The 17,997-nt window shown below is 37.4% G+C and overlaps 1 protein-coding gene across 2 annotated transcripts in view; it reads right to left on the bottom strand.

Moving 5' to 3' along the window:
• The window catches only part of LOC114329513 (uncharacterized), a 210,544-nt gene that overhangs the window by 8,534 nt on the left and 184,013 nt on the right, over nucleotides 1-17,997 (bottom strand). For both annotated transcript variants that reach the window (XM_028278653.2, XM_028278652.2), the window contains one exon: nucleotides 7,501-7,654. In XM_028278653.2, the coding sequence (XP_028134454.1) occupies nucleotides 7,501-7,654 (154 nt within the window). The remainder of the gene's footprint in view (nucleotides 1-7,500; nucleotides 7,655-17,997) is intronic.

Genomic DNA, 17,997 nt, shown 5'->3' with positions numbered 1-17,997 from the left:
ATAATAATTTTACTTTTAATTATAATTGACATAGCCACATGTTAAAGGTCAGATAATTTGTAGTTGTCAGATAGAATTTCTATCTGATATAATATTTATTTATTATAGTCGAGGCATTGAAGCACAAAAATAGGCCTTACTGTTGATTTGTGGCGCAGTAAGACGGATTTTAATGCAGTTTGGTGCGTTGGATTCGTGAGAATGTCAGAAAACTTTGTGAACTAATGTAATGAATAAGAAATCTCAAATTGCATTTGTGTATAAGAAAAATGCATTTCAAAAATGCATTTTGGTAAATAGTGGGAAGAATTGACTCAATTTTCTTACTCGGGGGTTTTTGGGGTCGCTGAAAACGAATATGAGGTCGGCGAGAGTGTGCAAACTACCTGGTGCCTGCAGCGGGTGTAATAAACGTCTTCCTCTGAAGTATTGTGGTAATTTATCATATAATTGGCTTAAACTCATTACTAGGGGGTTTTTGTGGTCGCTGAAAACGAATATGAGGTCGGCGAGAGTGTACAAACTACCTGGTGCCTACAGCGGGTGTAATAAACGTCTTCCTCTGGAGTATTTTGGTAATTTATCATATAATTGGCTTAAACTCATTACTTGGTGGTTTTTGGGGTCGCTGAAAATGAATATGAGTTTGGCGAGAGTGTGCAAACTACCTGGTGCCTACAGCGGGTGTAATAAACGTCTTCCTCTGGAGTATTCAGATAATTTATCATATAATTGGCTTAAACTCATTACTCGGGGGTTTTTGGGGTCGTTGAAAATGAATATGAGGTCGGCGAGAGTGTGCAAAACTACCTGGTGCCTGCAGCGGGTGTAATAAACGTCTTCCTCTGAAGTATTATGGTAATTTGTTAAATAATTGGCCCAAATTTGTTACTCGGGGGTCTTTGGGGTCGCTGAAAATAAATATCGCAACGACTTACTTCTAATTTCATATCATTTAAAGCAGTTTGAATTAAGGCGCAAGTGAATGATGTGGTTTTGCCTTGAGAGAAAATTACTAGATACAGAATGTACTTAATGGCTATTGCCAAAAATAAAAAGATTGTCATTGAAAAAATTCTTTCATCTGTTGATGCATTTAAAAAGGGTATATATTTAAAAACACAAGTTTGGCTGCATGGAGGGAATAGTAGCATGAACCCAACCGATTGGGGATGGGAATTACAAAATAATGCACTAATTCCAGTTAGAATGACTCAGCCACCTGGTCCTCCATACATTTTGAATTTAATATTTTGTAGTTTTAAGTCAGACTGCGGCAACATATTTTGTAGTTGTAAGTCAGACTGCGGCAACATATGCGGGTGCAGGAAGCATGAGTTAGTTTGTAATTTAGACTGCAAAAATTATGGAGGCCCTGATTGCACAAATATTGCATTGGACTCGAGAGAGGAAGGCAATAATGAGGAAAAAGGTGATAATGACGAAGAAAATGAATTTTAAAGATAAATTACGACAAATTTTGTATAATAATCTTTTTTAACCATAAATATATTATAATAATAAAAATTTATGTTTATTTATAATAAAAATACCACCCTTTTCGATCACTATAGTTACATCGAAGAAAATAGATTACCCCAAAAACCCCCGAGTAACGAGTTTAAACTAATTATATGATAAATTACCATAATACTCCAAAAGAAGACGTTTATTACACCCGCTGCAGGCACCAGGTACTTTGCACACTCTCGCCGACCTCATATTCGTTTTCAGCGACCCCAAAAACCCCGAGTAATGAGTTTAAGCCAATTATATGATAAATTACCACAATACTCCCGAGGAAGACGTTTATTACACCCGCTGTAGGCACCTGCCGACCTCATATTCGTTTTCAGCGACCCCAAAAACCCGCCGAGTAAAAAAACTGAGTCAATTTTTCCCACTATTTACCGAAATGCATTTTTGCAATGCATTTTTCTTATGCACGAATGCAATTTGAGATTTCTTATTCATTACATTAGTTCACAAAACTTCCTGACATTCTCACGAATCCAACGCACCAATCCGTATTAAAATCCGTCTTACTGCAAAAAAATCGACACTTCAATCCTTCAATGCCTCGACTATTAATAGTATGGTATAATTAGACCCAAACCCAGACATCCAAAGTGAAAGTTAATAGAAAATATTAATATTAGGCATTACATGGAACGTACTGCTTACCAATTCCAGGAATATTTATTGACCTTCCGGTATAGATCCAGCTTTTTTTAAGTTCAGCTTTCTCCGCGCATTAAGGTCTTGATTATAGTATGATACAATTGATCCAAATAATGGCATAACCCAGACATCCAAAGTAAAAGTTTTCCTCTAACACCGAATTGTTCTATATGGTCCACGTAATGTTCAAAAAAAAGTCACACCATTTTGAGCGTCGGGTTAGGGGGGGGGAGAGGCGGGGAGAGGCGGGGAGAAATCGGTAAATTTGTAGCTTTTTACGTTTTTCGTCAATATTTCTAAATTACGGTTACGGTTCTAAGTTACGGTTTAGCATGAACAACTTTTTATACAAAAATGTTCTCCATTAAATTTGAAATAATAAAGGCCCCATGCATAATCCTTCTAAAATGAACGGTTCCAAAGTTACTGAGGTAGTATAGTATAATTGGTCCAAAAAACCCAGACATCCAAAGTAAAAGTTTTCCTCCAACACCAAATTGTTCAATATGGTCCACATATTCTTCAGTAAAAAGTTACAACATTTTGAGCGTCCGGTTTGGGGGGGCGATAGGGGAGAAGTCGGTAAATTAGTAGTCTCGTTTTTCGTCAATATTTCTAAAACTATGCTTTACCGTAAATAATGTTCAATGCAAAAATGTTCTACATGGGATTTAAAACAAAAAGGTCCTATGCATAATTGTTATAAAATCAACGGTTCCAGAGTTACGGAGGGTGAAAAGTGGAAGTTTTCGATACTTTTTATATTTTTTGGGCAATTTATAATATTATTCCTGACGAAAGAAATTTTTTTTAACAGGATTGTGTTTTGTAAATAAAATTTTCTATTTCAGTAGCCGATGGTATGTTAGTGATAAGCCCTTGAAGAAACGTCAACCTCACCACCCAAATTCATCATTAATTGCCCTAATAATATAAAAAGTATCGAAAACCTCCACTTTTCACCCTCCGTAACTCTGGAACCGTTGATTTTATAACAATAATTATGTATAGGACCTGTTTTGTTTTAAATTTTATGTAGAACATTTTTGTATAAAACTTTGTTTACGCTAAAGCATAGTTTTAGAAATATTAACGAAAAACATGAAAAACTACTAATTTACCGACTTCTCCCCCATCTCTCCCCCTCCCAAACGACACGCTCACAATGGTGAAACTTCTTACTGAACAATATGTGGACCAAATAGAACAATTTGGTGTTGAAGGAAAACTTTTACTTTGGATGTCTGGGTTAGGCCTTTTTTTGGACTAATTATACTATACTACGTCCGTAACTTTGGAACGGTTCATTTTAGAAGGATTATGCATCGGGTCTTTTTTATTTCAAATTTAATGTAGAACATTTTTGTATAAAAGATTGTTCATGCTAAACCGCAAATTTTTGAAATGACGAAAAACCTAAAAAACTACGAATTTACCGATCCCCCCCCCCCCAAACGCGGCGCTCAAAATGGTGTGATTTTTTCTGAACATTATTTGGACCATATAGAACAATTTGGTGTTGGAGGAAAACTTTTACTTTGGATGTCTGGGTTATGCCATTATTTGGATCAATTGTATCCTATGAACAGTACGGATCTATACCGGAAGGTCGATAAATATTCCTGTAATTGATAAGCAGCACGTTCCATGTAATGTTTAATATTAAATTTTCTGTAATGAGATCTTGCTTGTTTGCTTGTCTTATGTATATATGGAAACATCTCCATCACCATAATATATTGAATGTTTCTTCCAGGTATATTTTAAACAATGTGGTGGTAATTTCCTTAGCGGCGCTAAGGAACACCTCTGAGTAAGTCTTTAGCAATCCAATTTTCCAATCCAACTCCAACTCCAACTCCAAGAGCAAGGCTGTAATTTAACCTTTCCTAATTGCATTGTTTTGGTGCAAAACTACAACATATTTAACAGTACGGTATCGTAAGATTTCGGAAGATAGGCTTAGGGTCAATGGATAGTTCATCATCATCCCACGCGTTTCTCTATTCTTTAACTTGCTCTTCAATTCTGGTGTTTCCATGCTCGACCATAAAGCCCTGCTGCAGAATATATTACAATAATTTCCTTGTAATTTTTGTAGGTTTCTCGACTTCGCTTCTTATAAATGCATCCACATAATGGCTCTACTCCATTCTTTGGGTGGCGGCTCGTCTTCGTTGAAGCATCTATGAATGAGCTTTGTGTAGAGCTACTCTGAGTAGTTCGTTATTTATATTTCATTAACCAGGTGCTTTCCTATTCTTTCGCTATATGGGCAGTATTTTGGACTTTCGTTTTAGTCATTATTGCTTCTTCTTGAACATTTCGTCGTAGATTTCTTTGGAAGTGTCTTCTTGAAGTTTGATTCCATCTTCCGTTAAGAGCTTTCCACTCTTGAACTGATACCTTCCCCTCTTCAATTTATATTTTCACACATTTACACACCCTCAATTTTTGTAGCTAATCCCATTAAATATTAACATTACATAACATATTAATCGCAAATTATAAAAACTTTTATTTGACGTCGCAATCACGATATATTTGTAGAAAAGTGGTTATTCAGAGTCAAATTACAAATGCTAACAAGCTTGTGGTTTAGGTACTATTTCAAAACATTTGGGAGCTATGAAATTCAAGTCTGTTACCTACTAGGAAATACGTCTAAGTCTAAATGATATTAAATCTTGTAACTCGTTGATATTAAATCTTGAAACTTTTTATGAAATTATTGATAAAATAAATCATTATAATAATTTCGTTAATACATGTAGTATCAGAAGTTATGCATCACCCAAAATTGTGGCTATTATTAACCATTTTCAGAAATTACTGTTATTGATCCTCTATAAGAAAAATATCATAACGTTGAGAGATATTAAATTTAATATTTAGTAAATAAAAACTTAAAAACTATAAAATTGATTTATAATTCGAATGTATTTAACAATTTTAATATCGTGAATTTCCATCACGGGCACCGATGCAAGCCTGGATTGAACCTCTAATACTGCTACGAAGTCGATCAATCATTTCCTGTGGCAGATTCGCCCTTTCTTCTCTACAGGCAAAATTGTAAGTTTATAAAGGGTTCTAGGAGGATTCCTTTGGGCTTAAACAGGACAGGGGACATTGCAGGCCATTCCAAATGGTAAATACTTCCTGTCTCAAGATAGTCATTAACCACTTGAGTCCTATGTGTGTGAGCATTATCATCCATAATTACAATATTTTCACACAGAGCTCCTCGCCGTAATCTCACATATAGTTCTAAAATCCGTGTCATGTACCTCTGTCCTGTTAGAGTCCCGTCAATAACCAACAATTCCATGCATCCAATAGTGATGTTGATTATAGTTACTTTCGGGTATTCGTTACAAATCGTTACTTTTGTATAAAGTAATAATTTACAGTATCGTTATTTTGATTACTATGATTACTTTTGTTACTTTTGTATTTGAGTACCGGTAATCATATCGACAATCGTATTTCTCAGTAGGTAGGTATTTTGTATAGGTATTCCGATATACCAGTATCACAGATATAACAACTTTAGAAACATTATCATTTCCACATTTTTCCGGTCAGTCTAGAAACTAGAAAGTAATCAAGTGTACTGGTTGTAGATACAATAGTCGTTACTCGCTCTGATACGATTGGTACGAAGTAACGAATTAATCAGAGTAATCAAAGTAAATACAATAGTCGTTACTCGCTCTGATGCGATTGATACGAAGTAACGAACTAATCACAGTAATCAAAGTAACGATTTTCCTCTCTGTATAGTAATCGTTACTTTCGGTATTCGTAAGTAACGAGTACTTTGTAACGAATAGCTACTTAATCAACATCACTAGCATCCAACTGCTATAATAGCTGCCCAAAACATACCACTCCCACCAACGAAAGGAAGTATGGGACGGGCATATGCTAGTTGTCGAGCTTTTGTTAGCTCTCGCCAAATACGAATAAGCCGGCTATCACTATTTAAACAGATTCTGGTCTCCTCTCAAAAAGCACAAAATTATAAAACTGCTGAGGGAGCTGTATGTATTTTTGAGCCTACTCTAGGTGGTGTAAAACATGTCTAGGTAGTCGACGAAGTCTTATTGGTCGACGGCTCCTTAAACCTGACTCCAAAATTATTTTTCTTATTATAGCCAATGCTACTCTGACCCCTCTAGCATGCGTGAAGTCTCGTTAGAAGGTTGGTACAGAAATAGTGGAATTTCTCTAAATGGAAATTCTGTTATACCTATTCTGTTGCTCATTGGTATCTCGGGGTCTACCAGAGCGAGCTCTATTTTATATCGAAGTTGTCTCCAGAAACCTGAAATTCCATATCCCTTAGACTACGGTTGTCAATCTTTTTGAGTCATGTACCACCAAATACATTTTATTATTTTGGTACCACCTAACTGAAATAACTGTCTAACTGTTTTTGCGTTTTGTGTACAACCTCAAATAATGATATGTACCACCAGTGGTATATGTACCACAGATTGAGAATTTTTATTATTTTGGTACCACCTAACTGAAATAACTGTCTAACTGTTTTTGCGTTTTGTGTACAACCTCAAATAATGATATGTACCACTAGTGGTATATGTACCACAGGTTGAGAATTTTTGGCAGACATCACTCTCAGAAACAACCACTCCTTATGAATATTGGCTCCGCTATGAACCGCTGTGAATGGCCTTCTTCAACTCTAAAGTGATAATTTTTGTACAGTCCAATTCAAAAATTAAATTACGTTTTATAAATCACGTTTTCACAAATTTTACAAGAATAACTTTTTCCCAAATTTTTACACCTTCGCAAAACTATATCAATTAAACGGGTATTTAAAACCAAAAAGGTGTATTGGATAATATGATAGAAGGCCTATTGAATATGTGATAATGTTTTGTGGCAAATAGATTTAGTCTGATGCCAGGATCTCACACACACACACACACACAAATATGTAATAAGGATACGGATTTATAAGCCAAGCCGCACACCAAAGAAACATGAAACGAAAAACATGAAACATGAAACGGAAAACATGTTTCATGAAAAGAAAACACTGCTAAACAAATCTCAAAATCCGCCTACCAATGAAACGAGTGTGATTCATGCTCATGACACATTTTTATTTTCGGAGAGTTTCATAAATGGCCGGACACGTATTTGTTTAGCAGTGGTTTATTTCCATGAAACGTAATTTACGTTTCATGTTTCTTTGATGTGCGGCCTGCCTCAAAGTGCCAATACTTAATGATAAATACAAGGCGTGATACAAATTTTGAAACCATGTTTACCTACTATTCTTACCTAGAGATATTAATCCAATTACAAGCCACAAAGTTCCATTTAATGTATCTCCGTCAATATAGAAATTAATGCTGTTAATTAGTATCGATACCAACAATCCAATAGCTAACATACCACCAAGGACAACCCATGGAATCATCAGATACCAGTTTCTCTGAAATACGAAATAAGGTTTTAATGTACAAATACGGTGATAAACTTTAGTAGAATCTTACAAAAAATTATTCAAAATAATAGATCTTGGACCCATAGTTAAAAAAATATATTAGCTCCCTCATTAAACTTTTTTTATTCAAGAAACGACGAAATCCAAGCGACTCCATTTTCGAACAAATAAATAATTTAAAAATAAAATCTTTGGATTTCTTAATTCGGAAACAGATTCTCTCTTCTACCTATTCCCCATCCTTCTAAAATTCGCAAGGAATAAAGGGTGATGAATGCAGAGACATGGGTCTAGATAGTTGCACTCCACAACACATCAATTCACCGAGGCAAAGATCAACAAATCTGTCTCCTAGTACTCAATCGTGACCCGTCAAAATAGCCCGGTCAAACAACCCCGTCAAAAAAGCCCCGTCAAAATAGCCCGAACACAAAATAGCCTCGACAAAATAGCCCGCAAACAAAATAGCCCCGACAAAATAGATCGCACACAAAATAGCCCCGGACAAAACAGCCCTGGCTAAAATAGCCCCGGATAAAACAGCCTCTTATAAACAATTACATAATTAAAAATGAATAACCATTCTCAATTTCGTTGCAAAACGAAAATACAGCCGAACAATATTCTAGTCCAATCAGAGAGTGCATCAAGCACCTCTACCGGTTTCGAAACTTATTAGTCTCTCATCAGGAGGCACATATGCTGCTCTCCCTGATCCAACCAAAACAAACCCCAGCGTGCAGTCCCGGATTGCAACGAACGAAATGGCATAGATGCCCTAGCGGCAACTGCTAGCAAAAAGACTAAGTTTTCACTCTAATGGCATATAAAACAACATAATGCTATCCTACACCCCACCAGAATGAAAACAATGGGAACCTTCTCTGGTTACACCTCCGAGGCTCCTACAATTTGCAAGCCATACGGATGCTGAGACTAAGGAAGAGGGAATTCTACAATTTACAATTTACGTCCCATCTGCTCAGCGCGGTAAAGTTCCAACGAGAATGGTTCCCTTTGTACTCTAATCATGAGTAGATGTAAATCAAAAATGAATAACTATTCTCAATTTCGTTGCAAAACGAAAATACAGCCGAACAATATTCTAGTCCAATTAGAGAGTGCATCAAGCACCTCTACCGGAAGTAGAGCACCCGGTAGAGGTGCTTGATGCACTCTCTGATTGGACTAGAATATTGTTCGGCTGTATTTTCGTTTTGCAACGAAATTGAGAATGGTTATTCATTTTTGATTTACATTTACTCATGATTAGAGTACAAAGGGAACCATTCTCGTTGGAACTTTACCGCGCTGAGCAGATGGGACGTGAATTGTAAATTGTAGAATTCCCTCATCTTCCTTAGTCTCAGCATCCGTATGGCTTGCAAATTGTAGAAGCCTCGGAGGTGTAACCAGAGAAGGTTCCCATTGTTTTCATTCTGGTGGGGTGTAGGATAGCATTATGTTGTTTTATATGCCATTAGAGTGAAAACTTAGTCTTTTTAATTACATTATTATTTATACAAGGTGTCCAAAAACTTTTTTTTAATTTAAATTATTTGACAAAAAGAAAGAATGTATTTAATTTATTTAATTTAAAATGCATTTTACTGTTGCCCGAAAACAGAAAAAAATGTTTATATCATAAATAAACATTGATTTTCGCTTAACTTAAATGCTCAAACTTCCAAGAGGCTGGGAAGACAGGACTCGAGTTCTCTGTAAAGACTATTTTTATTTAATGTGGTTAAGATAAACATCTGAATAGAGGATAATTACCATTTCCGAAAAAATGTATTTTTAAGGAATCATTTCATGTTGAATTCTGAAGGGAGCTTTTTTGTCGGGGCTATTTTGTCGGCGGGCTATTATTCCGTGGCTATTTTGTCTGCAGGCTATTTTGTCGGAGCTATTTTGTGTGCGGGATATTATGACGGGGCTATTTTGTCGGAGCTTTTTTGACGGGGCGATTTTGACGGGGTACCGTACTCAATACGTGAGTTAAACCGTAGGTAGATAAAGGCATTTGATATTTAATTTCGATTCAGAGATCATTACCATCTTTCTATGGACCATTTCGAACTTTTGTTATCTTCAGGAAAGCATGTAATGATGCAATTTCGATTCAGAGCATCATTACGTGCTTTCCTGAAGAGAACAAAAGTTCGAAATGGTCCATAGAAAGATAGTAATGATCTCTGCATCGAAATTAAATATCAAATGCCTTTATCTTTGTTTATTCAGTTATTTATGTCGAGTCAGACAACTTTTCCAATACCTACGGAAAATTTTCGGGAGGGGGCGTTTCTTCAATATAAAGGTTTTTAAACTTTGCTGCGTCCGACAACTGGAGTACCCTTAAAATTTGTCGGACAATATTGCCAGTAAATTGTAAGTATTTTTATCAAACAATCTTGGAAAAAAATCATCATTTATGACTTCATAGTGCGCCCCCACATGGGGGAGAGCGCACGCACCATAAAGAGTCAACGTTTTGATATGGACTGTTTGACAATAGCTATTTGTATAACAGGGGAGGAAAAGGTACTTTACTCCCATGTTATACATATGGTTTTTCCACCTTCCTCAAATTAATAACAAGTCATTTTTTCATTTTTACTTAATTTATTTATGTAACTAACCAACAAAATTTATTAAAACTAAAACTAACAAGTAGGTGTAATATAACTGTCAACTGTCAAATATAAGTCAAATTACTTACTTTACTTACTTTCCGTGTCCGGAACACCAACAACTTTAAATTCTGTATTTCCAGTGGTTGGCCATATAGATGGCCCTGTCATTTGCTATAATTAAGTCTTGTTCTGTGCAGGTCTCTCTCATCTCTGTGCATAATACTAGATGCCGGCTGGTCTGAACCGCGCCACAACAGTCGCAGGTATCGTCCTCCTGGTATCCCCATTTTTTTCAGGTTACTAGCACAACGTGAAACGCCGGTTCTTAGTCTGTTTAGCGCTTTCCAAGTCGGATACGGTAAATTGTGTCCAGCAGCCATTTCCTCCGAGGGAGGAAAATGTGTCGCGGTAGCTGACGCTTGCCATAGGTGTATTCGGCGCGTCTCTGGCGCTTCGGGGATGGATCTTGATGTTTTCAGGAAGCTTTTCCGAGATCTTAGTCTCCTTGGCTGAGTTTGGTGGTCATATAAGGGGTGTCTTCGGTCCGTCTCCTGCTTTTTTCGTTCTACCTCTGACGTGACCTTCCTCCTGATAGGTGGTGGAGCAATTCCAGCAATGGGGTATACCTCTTCGATGGGTGTCGGTTTCAGGCAACCCGATATTATACGGACCGTTTCATTTAGAGCCACGTCGACGTTCTTTGCGTGAGCAGAGTTTGCCCATACTGGTGCTCCAAACTCCGCGGCCGAAAAACACAATGCCACGGCAGAAGTGCGGAGAGTGTGTGGTTGTGCTCCCCATTTTGTATTAGGCCGCGTTCAGAGTGGACGAGCAAAGAGCAAAGAGCAAAGAGCAAAGAGCAAAGAGCAAAGCGGAGAAATCAAACTCATACTGGGAAATGGAGGTACACAGAGTGCTAGCAAAGAGCAAAGCGGCGAAACCAAACAAGTTTGATTTCTCCGCTCGCACTCTTTGGTCCATGTTGTGAGACCGCTCCCGTCTGAAAAAAATTTTGATTCGGTTTCTTTGTCAATTCCTATTCAAAAATGTCCCCTAAACAAATCTGAAGAGCACCGGGCGGAATTTTTGGGCAGAAATTGTTTAAACAATTTCATCTACTCTATGTCATATATTATTATGTATAAGGTTTTAGTTTGTGAAAACTATCATTATAGATAGCAGTGCGTGAAGGGTTTAAAGTGTGCGTGAAGTAACAATTTATTTTAAATGACATTTACTTTTTAGCACTGTTTTTGACACACTTTCATATAGTCAAATATCCTTAATTTTCGCGTTGTCATGGTGATGACATAATGAGCAATAAATTACAACAAAAATTTTGAAAGTTTTGTTCTAAAAATTGTAGAATAGAAATGAATTGCAGTGACGAAGAGTTACAGTTTTTTTATTTGTTTATCGTAGATAAAATATTGTATCAAACTGTACTTGTATAGGAATCCACAAAGAAACCGAATCAGAAATTTTTCCAGACGGGATCGGTCCCATTACATGGACTATTTTGGTATTTTTCCGAAAAATGAACCTCGGTAACCTGATAGCTGAAGTGTTATGAAACAAGTATTATGATTCAAAGAAGCCTGTTATGGGATCGAAAGATTCCCTATTCAAAGGACGACGATGACTTTTTAAATTTATAATTTTATGCAATTTTATAATTAAATAAATATTATGTAACTTAATAATTATTACTAGTTCTACAGTGTGGCAAAACGAAATGGAATAAATTCATTATTTCGTAAACCTACGACGACGATTTTAAGAAAAAATCCGGAAACAGGTCGATTTTTATTTTTAAAATATAATTTTTTGGCATTTACATACTAGTGACGTCATCCATCTCGAAGCTGAAATAAAAAATATACATGCGGACCAATGTAAAAAAGGTCATTTCATTGTTGTCTTCTTACCGGCGCGGCGTGAAAAATACAAAATAAGATTTACTATTTTATTTGGGCATAAGCCACAATTCGAGTTTGAAATCAAGTTTATTTGACGTTTCGACTTTCACTTCGGAAATCGTTATCAATATAAAAAAAAAACATTCATAAATTAAAAATATAACTTTGTTTCTCGTGAAGCAACTCAGTTGGAACAAGCAGAATATTATAATTGTCACCGGAAAGTGAAAAAGGTAACGCACAACTTGAAAAAACCTATAGATTTCAAACTTCGTTTCTGGTGAAGCAACGCAGTTGGTACAAGCAGATATATTATAATTGTGTCACCGGAAAGCGAAAATGGTAACGAACAACTTTGAAGAGCCTATAGTTTTCTAACTTCATTTCTGCTGAAGCAACGGAGTTGAGACAAGCAGATATATTATAATTGTGTCACCGGAAAGCGAAAATGGTAACGAACAACTTTGAAGAGCCTATAGTTTTCTAACTTCGTTTCTGGTGAAGCAACGGAGTTGACACAAGCAGATATATTATAATTGTGCCACCGGAAAGCGACAAAGTTAACGCACAACTTGGAAGAGCCTATAGTTTTCTAACTTCGTTTCTGGTGAAGCAACGGAGTTGGAACAAGCAGAAATATTATAATTGTGTCACCGGAAATCGAAAAAGGTAACGCACAACTTGGAAGAACCTATAGTTTTCTAACTTCGTTTCTGGTGAAGCAACGGTGTTGGAACAAGTAGATATATTATAATTGTGCCACCGGAAAGCAAGAAAGGTAACGCACAACTTGGAAGAGCCTATAGTTATCTAACTTCGTTTCTGGTGAAGCAATGGAGTTGGAAGAAGCAGATATATTATAATAGTGCCACCGGAAAGCGAAAAAGGTAACGCACAACTTGGAAGAACCTATAGTTTTCTAACTTCGCATCTGGTGAAGCAACGGAGTTGGAACAAGCAGATATATTATAATTGTGTCACCGGAGAGCGAAAAAGGTAACTAACAACTTGGAAGAGCCTATAGTTTTCTAACTTCGCTTCTGGTGAATCAACGCAGTTGGAACAAGCAGATATACTATTAAGTGTGTCACCGGAAAGCGAAATAGGTAGTCCCTGAAAACTATAGGTTCTTTCAAGTTGTGCGTTACCTTTTTCGCTTACCGGTGACACAATTATAATATATCTGCTTGTTCCAACTCCGTTGCTTCACCAGAAACTAAGTTAGAAAACTATAGGTTCTTCCAAGTTGTGCGTTACCTTTTTTGCTTCTCGGTGACACAAATATAATATATCTGCTTGTTCCAACTCAGTTGCTTCACCAGAAGCAAAGTTAGAAAACTATAGGCTTTTCCACGTTGTGAGTTACCTTTTTCGCTTTCCGGTGACCCAATTATAATATATCTGCTTGTTCCAACTGCGTTGCTTCACCAGAAACGAAGCTAGAAATCTATAGATTCTTTCAAGTTGTGCGTTACCTTTTTCGCTTTCCGGTGACAATTATAATATTATATCTGCTTTTTCCAACTGTGTTGCTTCACCAGAAACAAAGTCAAATTTTTAATTTATGAATGTGTTTTTTTATATTTTCAACTCAGGCCCGCCAAAACCAACAAACCACTCGCAAACTCGTCCAAATACGTATTGCGAACCATCAAAGCTTTTGTTGAAAAACCGACAGTAGTTAGATTGTGGTGCGCCGTGTGCGTGCCGTTTGTGCGCCACTTGAAAACACGTACTAATCTGACGGACATGCTGCGCGCGAGCGGCTCGCACACCGAGCAGAGCGCATATGTATATGTATACCTGCCTTTACGATGAATTCTCTAACATTTTCCGCGAGTTAGGAAGTACCACGTTTTCAATGAGGAGTTTTCGAAAAAAAAAAAAAAAGAAAATAACTTTCAGTGGGAAAGAACTAAACTCTAGTCTCGCGTAACTACCAGCTCCCACTCTGGTTTAGCACTTCTTTGCTCTTTGCTCGTACTCTTTCTTCGCTCCACTCTGAACGTGCACTTTTTGCTCTTTGCTCTTTGCTCGTCCACTCTGAACGCGGCCTTAGTATTTTTGAGGTTGCCAGATACTTAAATTGATGATTAAACATTCAGCTTCGATTCTGAAGAGTGATCGCTTGTAACCTTAATTTATACCGTTGTTTTTTAATTGTTAAATATGCGTGTTTATCCGATTTTTTTGCCGGTGCGGCGCGCTCTATTTCAAAAATCTCCTATTTCCTCCGAAAATTATTTTTTCTAGATTTTTTGGGACATTCTAAATAAAATAAGTTTCTTGACATTTTTCTCAAAAGTTAATAGTTTTAAAGTATTAAGTTAATAAAAAACTCATTTTTGGATTTTAAATCGCTTATAACTTTAAAACTGTTAACTTTTGAGAAAAATGTCAAGAAACTTATTTTATTTAGAAAATCCCAAAAAATCTATAAAAAATAATTTTCGGAGGAAAATGGGAGATTTTTTAAATAGAGCGCGCCGCACCGGCAAAAAAATCGGATAAACACGCATATTTAACAATTAAAAAACAACGGTATAAATTAAGGTTAGACGCGATCACTCTTCAGAGTCTTGAAGCTCAATGTTTAAACTTCAATTTAAGTATCTGGCAACCTCAAAAATACTAATTTAAATATGAGTTTTTAGGCCTCGAAAATGCGTATTTTCGCATTTTTCAGATTTTAAATTGCCTATAACTCGAAAACTATCAATTTTTGAGAACATTTACAAGATACCTTTGTTGTTTAGAATGACCCACAAAACTTAAAAATATATGTTCCAGAGCAAAAAACGTGATCTTTTGTATTTGTTTAAAAAAAATTGTTTAAACAATTTCTGCCCAAAAATTCCGCCCGGCACCCTTCAGATTTGTTTAAAGGAAATTTTAAAATATTTTTAAATAGGAATCCACAAAGAGACCGAATCGGAAATTTTTTCAGACGGGAGCGGTCTCACTACATGGACTACTGTGAGAGTAAAGAGCAAATATCCTACCGCTCCTATCCATACTGCCGAGTGGAAAAGAACTAAACTCTCGTCTAGCGTAACTACCCGCTATTAGCACTTCTTTGCTCTTTGCTCTTTGCTCTTTGCTCGTCCACTCTGAACGTGCACTTTTTGCTCTTTGCTCTTTGCTCTTTGCTCTTTGCTCTTTGCTCGTCCACTCTGAACGCGGCCTTAGTTAGCTTGCGGATGATATTATTTCTGGCACTTACTTTCTTCTTGACATCTTGACAGTGGTATCGGTAAGACAGAGCTCTATCCAGACGGACGCCAAGGTATTTTGGCGTCTTGTTGTGTTCCAGCATCTGACCACGCCACTCCACCTCCAGCGACCTTCGGGCATGCTTGTTTCTCAGGTGGAAAGCACATACCTGGGTTTTTGTGGGATTGGGTTTCAGATGGTTTTTATCATAGTATAGAGCTAAGTCTCCCAGGGCATCTGTCAGTTTCACTTCGACTTCATTGAAGGTTCTTCCCTGAGCTGCCACCGCTATATCATCAGCGTAAATAAATTGCCTTGTTTGCTGGTGTATGTTGTATAGAATCGGCGCGAGGACACTTCCCTGTGGTAGCCCATTTTTTTGGTCCCTCCACCGACTGTTCTTGGACTGGAGCGTTACGTAGAAGCGTCTATTCTGGAGGAGACATTTCACTAACCTTGTTAGTCGGAAATCCTTTGTAGTTTCGTAGAGTTTTGCGAGTAGCCGTTGATGGTTAACTGTATCATAGGCGGCAGTTAGGTCTATGAACGCTACTCCTGTTATTTCCTTCCGTTCAAAACTATCTTCAATATGTTGGGTGAGATTAAGAATTTGACTGCAGCAGCACTTTCCGGGCCTGAATCCTGCTTGTTCTGGAATAATTTTAGTCTCCACATATTCTGCGATCCGGTTCAGTATCATTCTTTCAAAGGCCTTGAAAAGGTGGCACAAGAGAGATACAGGTCTAAAACTCTTTGTATCCGCCGGATCCTTCCCTGGTTTTAAGAGGGCTACCACTCTAGCTTTTCTCCAGATTTTGGGGATTTGTAATGTACGGATGCAGCAATTCATCATTTTTACGAGCCACTCTACGGTTTTTAGTCCAAAGTTCTTTATTTGCTCTGTTCGTATGTCGTCCAGGCCAGCCGCTTTATTATCTTTCATTTGATGGATCGCGCCTCTCATCTCCTCTAGACAAAAAGAGGTACCTAGAACATCTCTTTCTTCGTCGATATTCCGTTGAGCTCTCACCTTGTTCTTTCTTGATGCCGTCTTACCGTTCATTAGCAGATGATGGGCTATCTGATCGGGTGTGACTTCTGTCATGTTGACTGCCGGAGCAGCGGGATCGTTGCCAAGATTCCGAATCAGCTTCCAGGCACGTCTGCTGTTTTGTTTCATGTCCAGACTCGTGACCAGCTTGCACCACCTTTCCGTTCTGTTGGAGGATATTGCATGTAACATTTCCTCCCCAGCCTGTATTGTCGCTTCCGAGAAAGGGTCTTCTTCATATAGCTGTTCGTATCTTTTAAGTAGGGGTTTAGATTCTTCATTGAGCCCCGCTATGTACTCAGTTCGACAACCTCTAGGGATAAATTTCCGTGATACTTGCTTTACGATTTCTACAAATTTATCGTATGAATCAGGGCAAGGTTCTAGCTGGGAAACTTCTTGATCCAATGTTTCAGAGAATTTTTCCCATTTTGCTTTAGTAAAGCTGAACCTTCTCTTGAAAGGAACAATTTCGTATCTGATTGCCGCGTTGGAAAGACAAATTATTGGTCTGTGCTGTGTCTTTGGGAGGGCGCTTCCAAAGATTTTTGTCACCTGGTCTCCAATTCTGTCGCTGACAAATATATTGTCTGGGTTGTAACCTCTGCGCCATCTTCCGCTGTTGAACGACGCATGCTGCTTTGGATCGTGAATAAGTTTTAGGTTCATGCTTTCAGCCCATTTTTCTAGTTCTTCGCCATTGGAATCTGTTTCGTTGTAACCCCACGCGACACTGTGACAGTTGAAGTCACCCAGTACGAATTTGATTTGCTGTGATTGAAAGTTATTCGGTTCCTCAAAAGCAAAGTCAGCGTTTGGTGGTTTGTAGATTGACGTTACTGTACAGGAGTTTATCTCCACTGTGAGGATCTCGATGTCATTTTGATCTGTTAGAGATGTGGATGCTACGTCGATATCTGGTCTGACGAAGACTGCGCTACCATATTGGTCGTGTGGTCTCTCCAGTATGAGCTTCATACCCCGAATCCTTGGTCTGCGGCTTGCAGTACCTCTATGGGTTTCTTGAACCAGTAGAACATCGACACCATGTTCTCTGAACATATTAGACAATAGGTCTTCTTTATCTGCTGATAGTCCTTTAATATTAATTGAGGTCGTCATCAAAAATGGCCTTGATAAAGACCGTTTTGATTTTGATTGCATCTGTGTTGTTGGTGCACCGGTGTTGAAAGGATTAGCCGACATTACTCGTTTCCAGGGGACGCCCGATTGTATTCACAAGTGATCACAATCTACGTGGAGGCTCCTTTCATGTTCCCCAAATTATTAATTATTAATATTAATTAGTCAAATTATTAATGTAAACATTGTTAAATCAAAATAATAATTTACTGTTTTTTACCATTCTGCAAAATACAGGGTGTGTTATAAATAAACGTTAAAATGTATAGATACTTACCTAATAGAAAATAGATATTTTACAGGGCGTCAATAAGTTATATTTCATGAATGAAATACCATGACGTCACTTTTACTTTTAGTACAACTTTT

Source organism: Diabrotica virgifera, chromosome 7, assembly GCF_917563875.1.
Source record: "Diabrotica virgifera virgifera chromosome 7, PGI_DIABVI_V3a".
NCBI classification, from domain to species: domain Eukaryota; kingdom Metazoa; phylum Arthropoda; class Insecta; order Coleoptera; family Chrysomelidae; genus Diabrotica; species Diabrotica virgifera.
The sequence above is the reverse complement of the archived record's forward strand: the minus strand, read 5'-3'. Positions and strand labels throughout refer to the sequence as shown.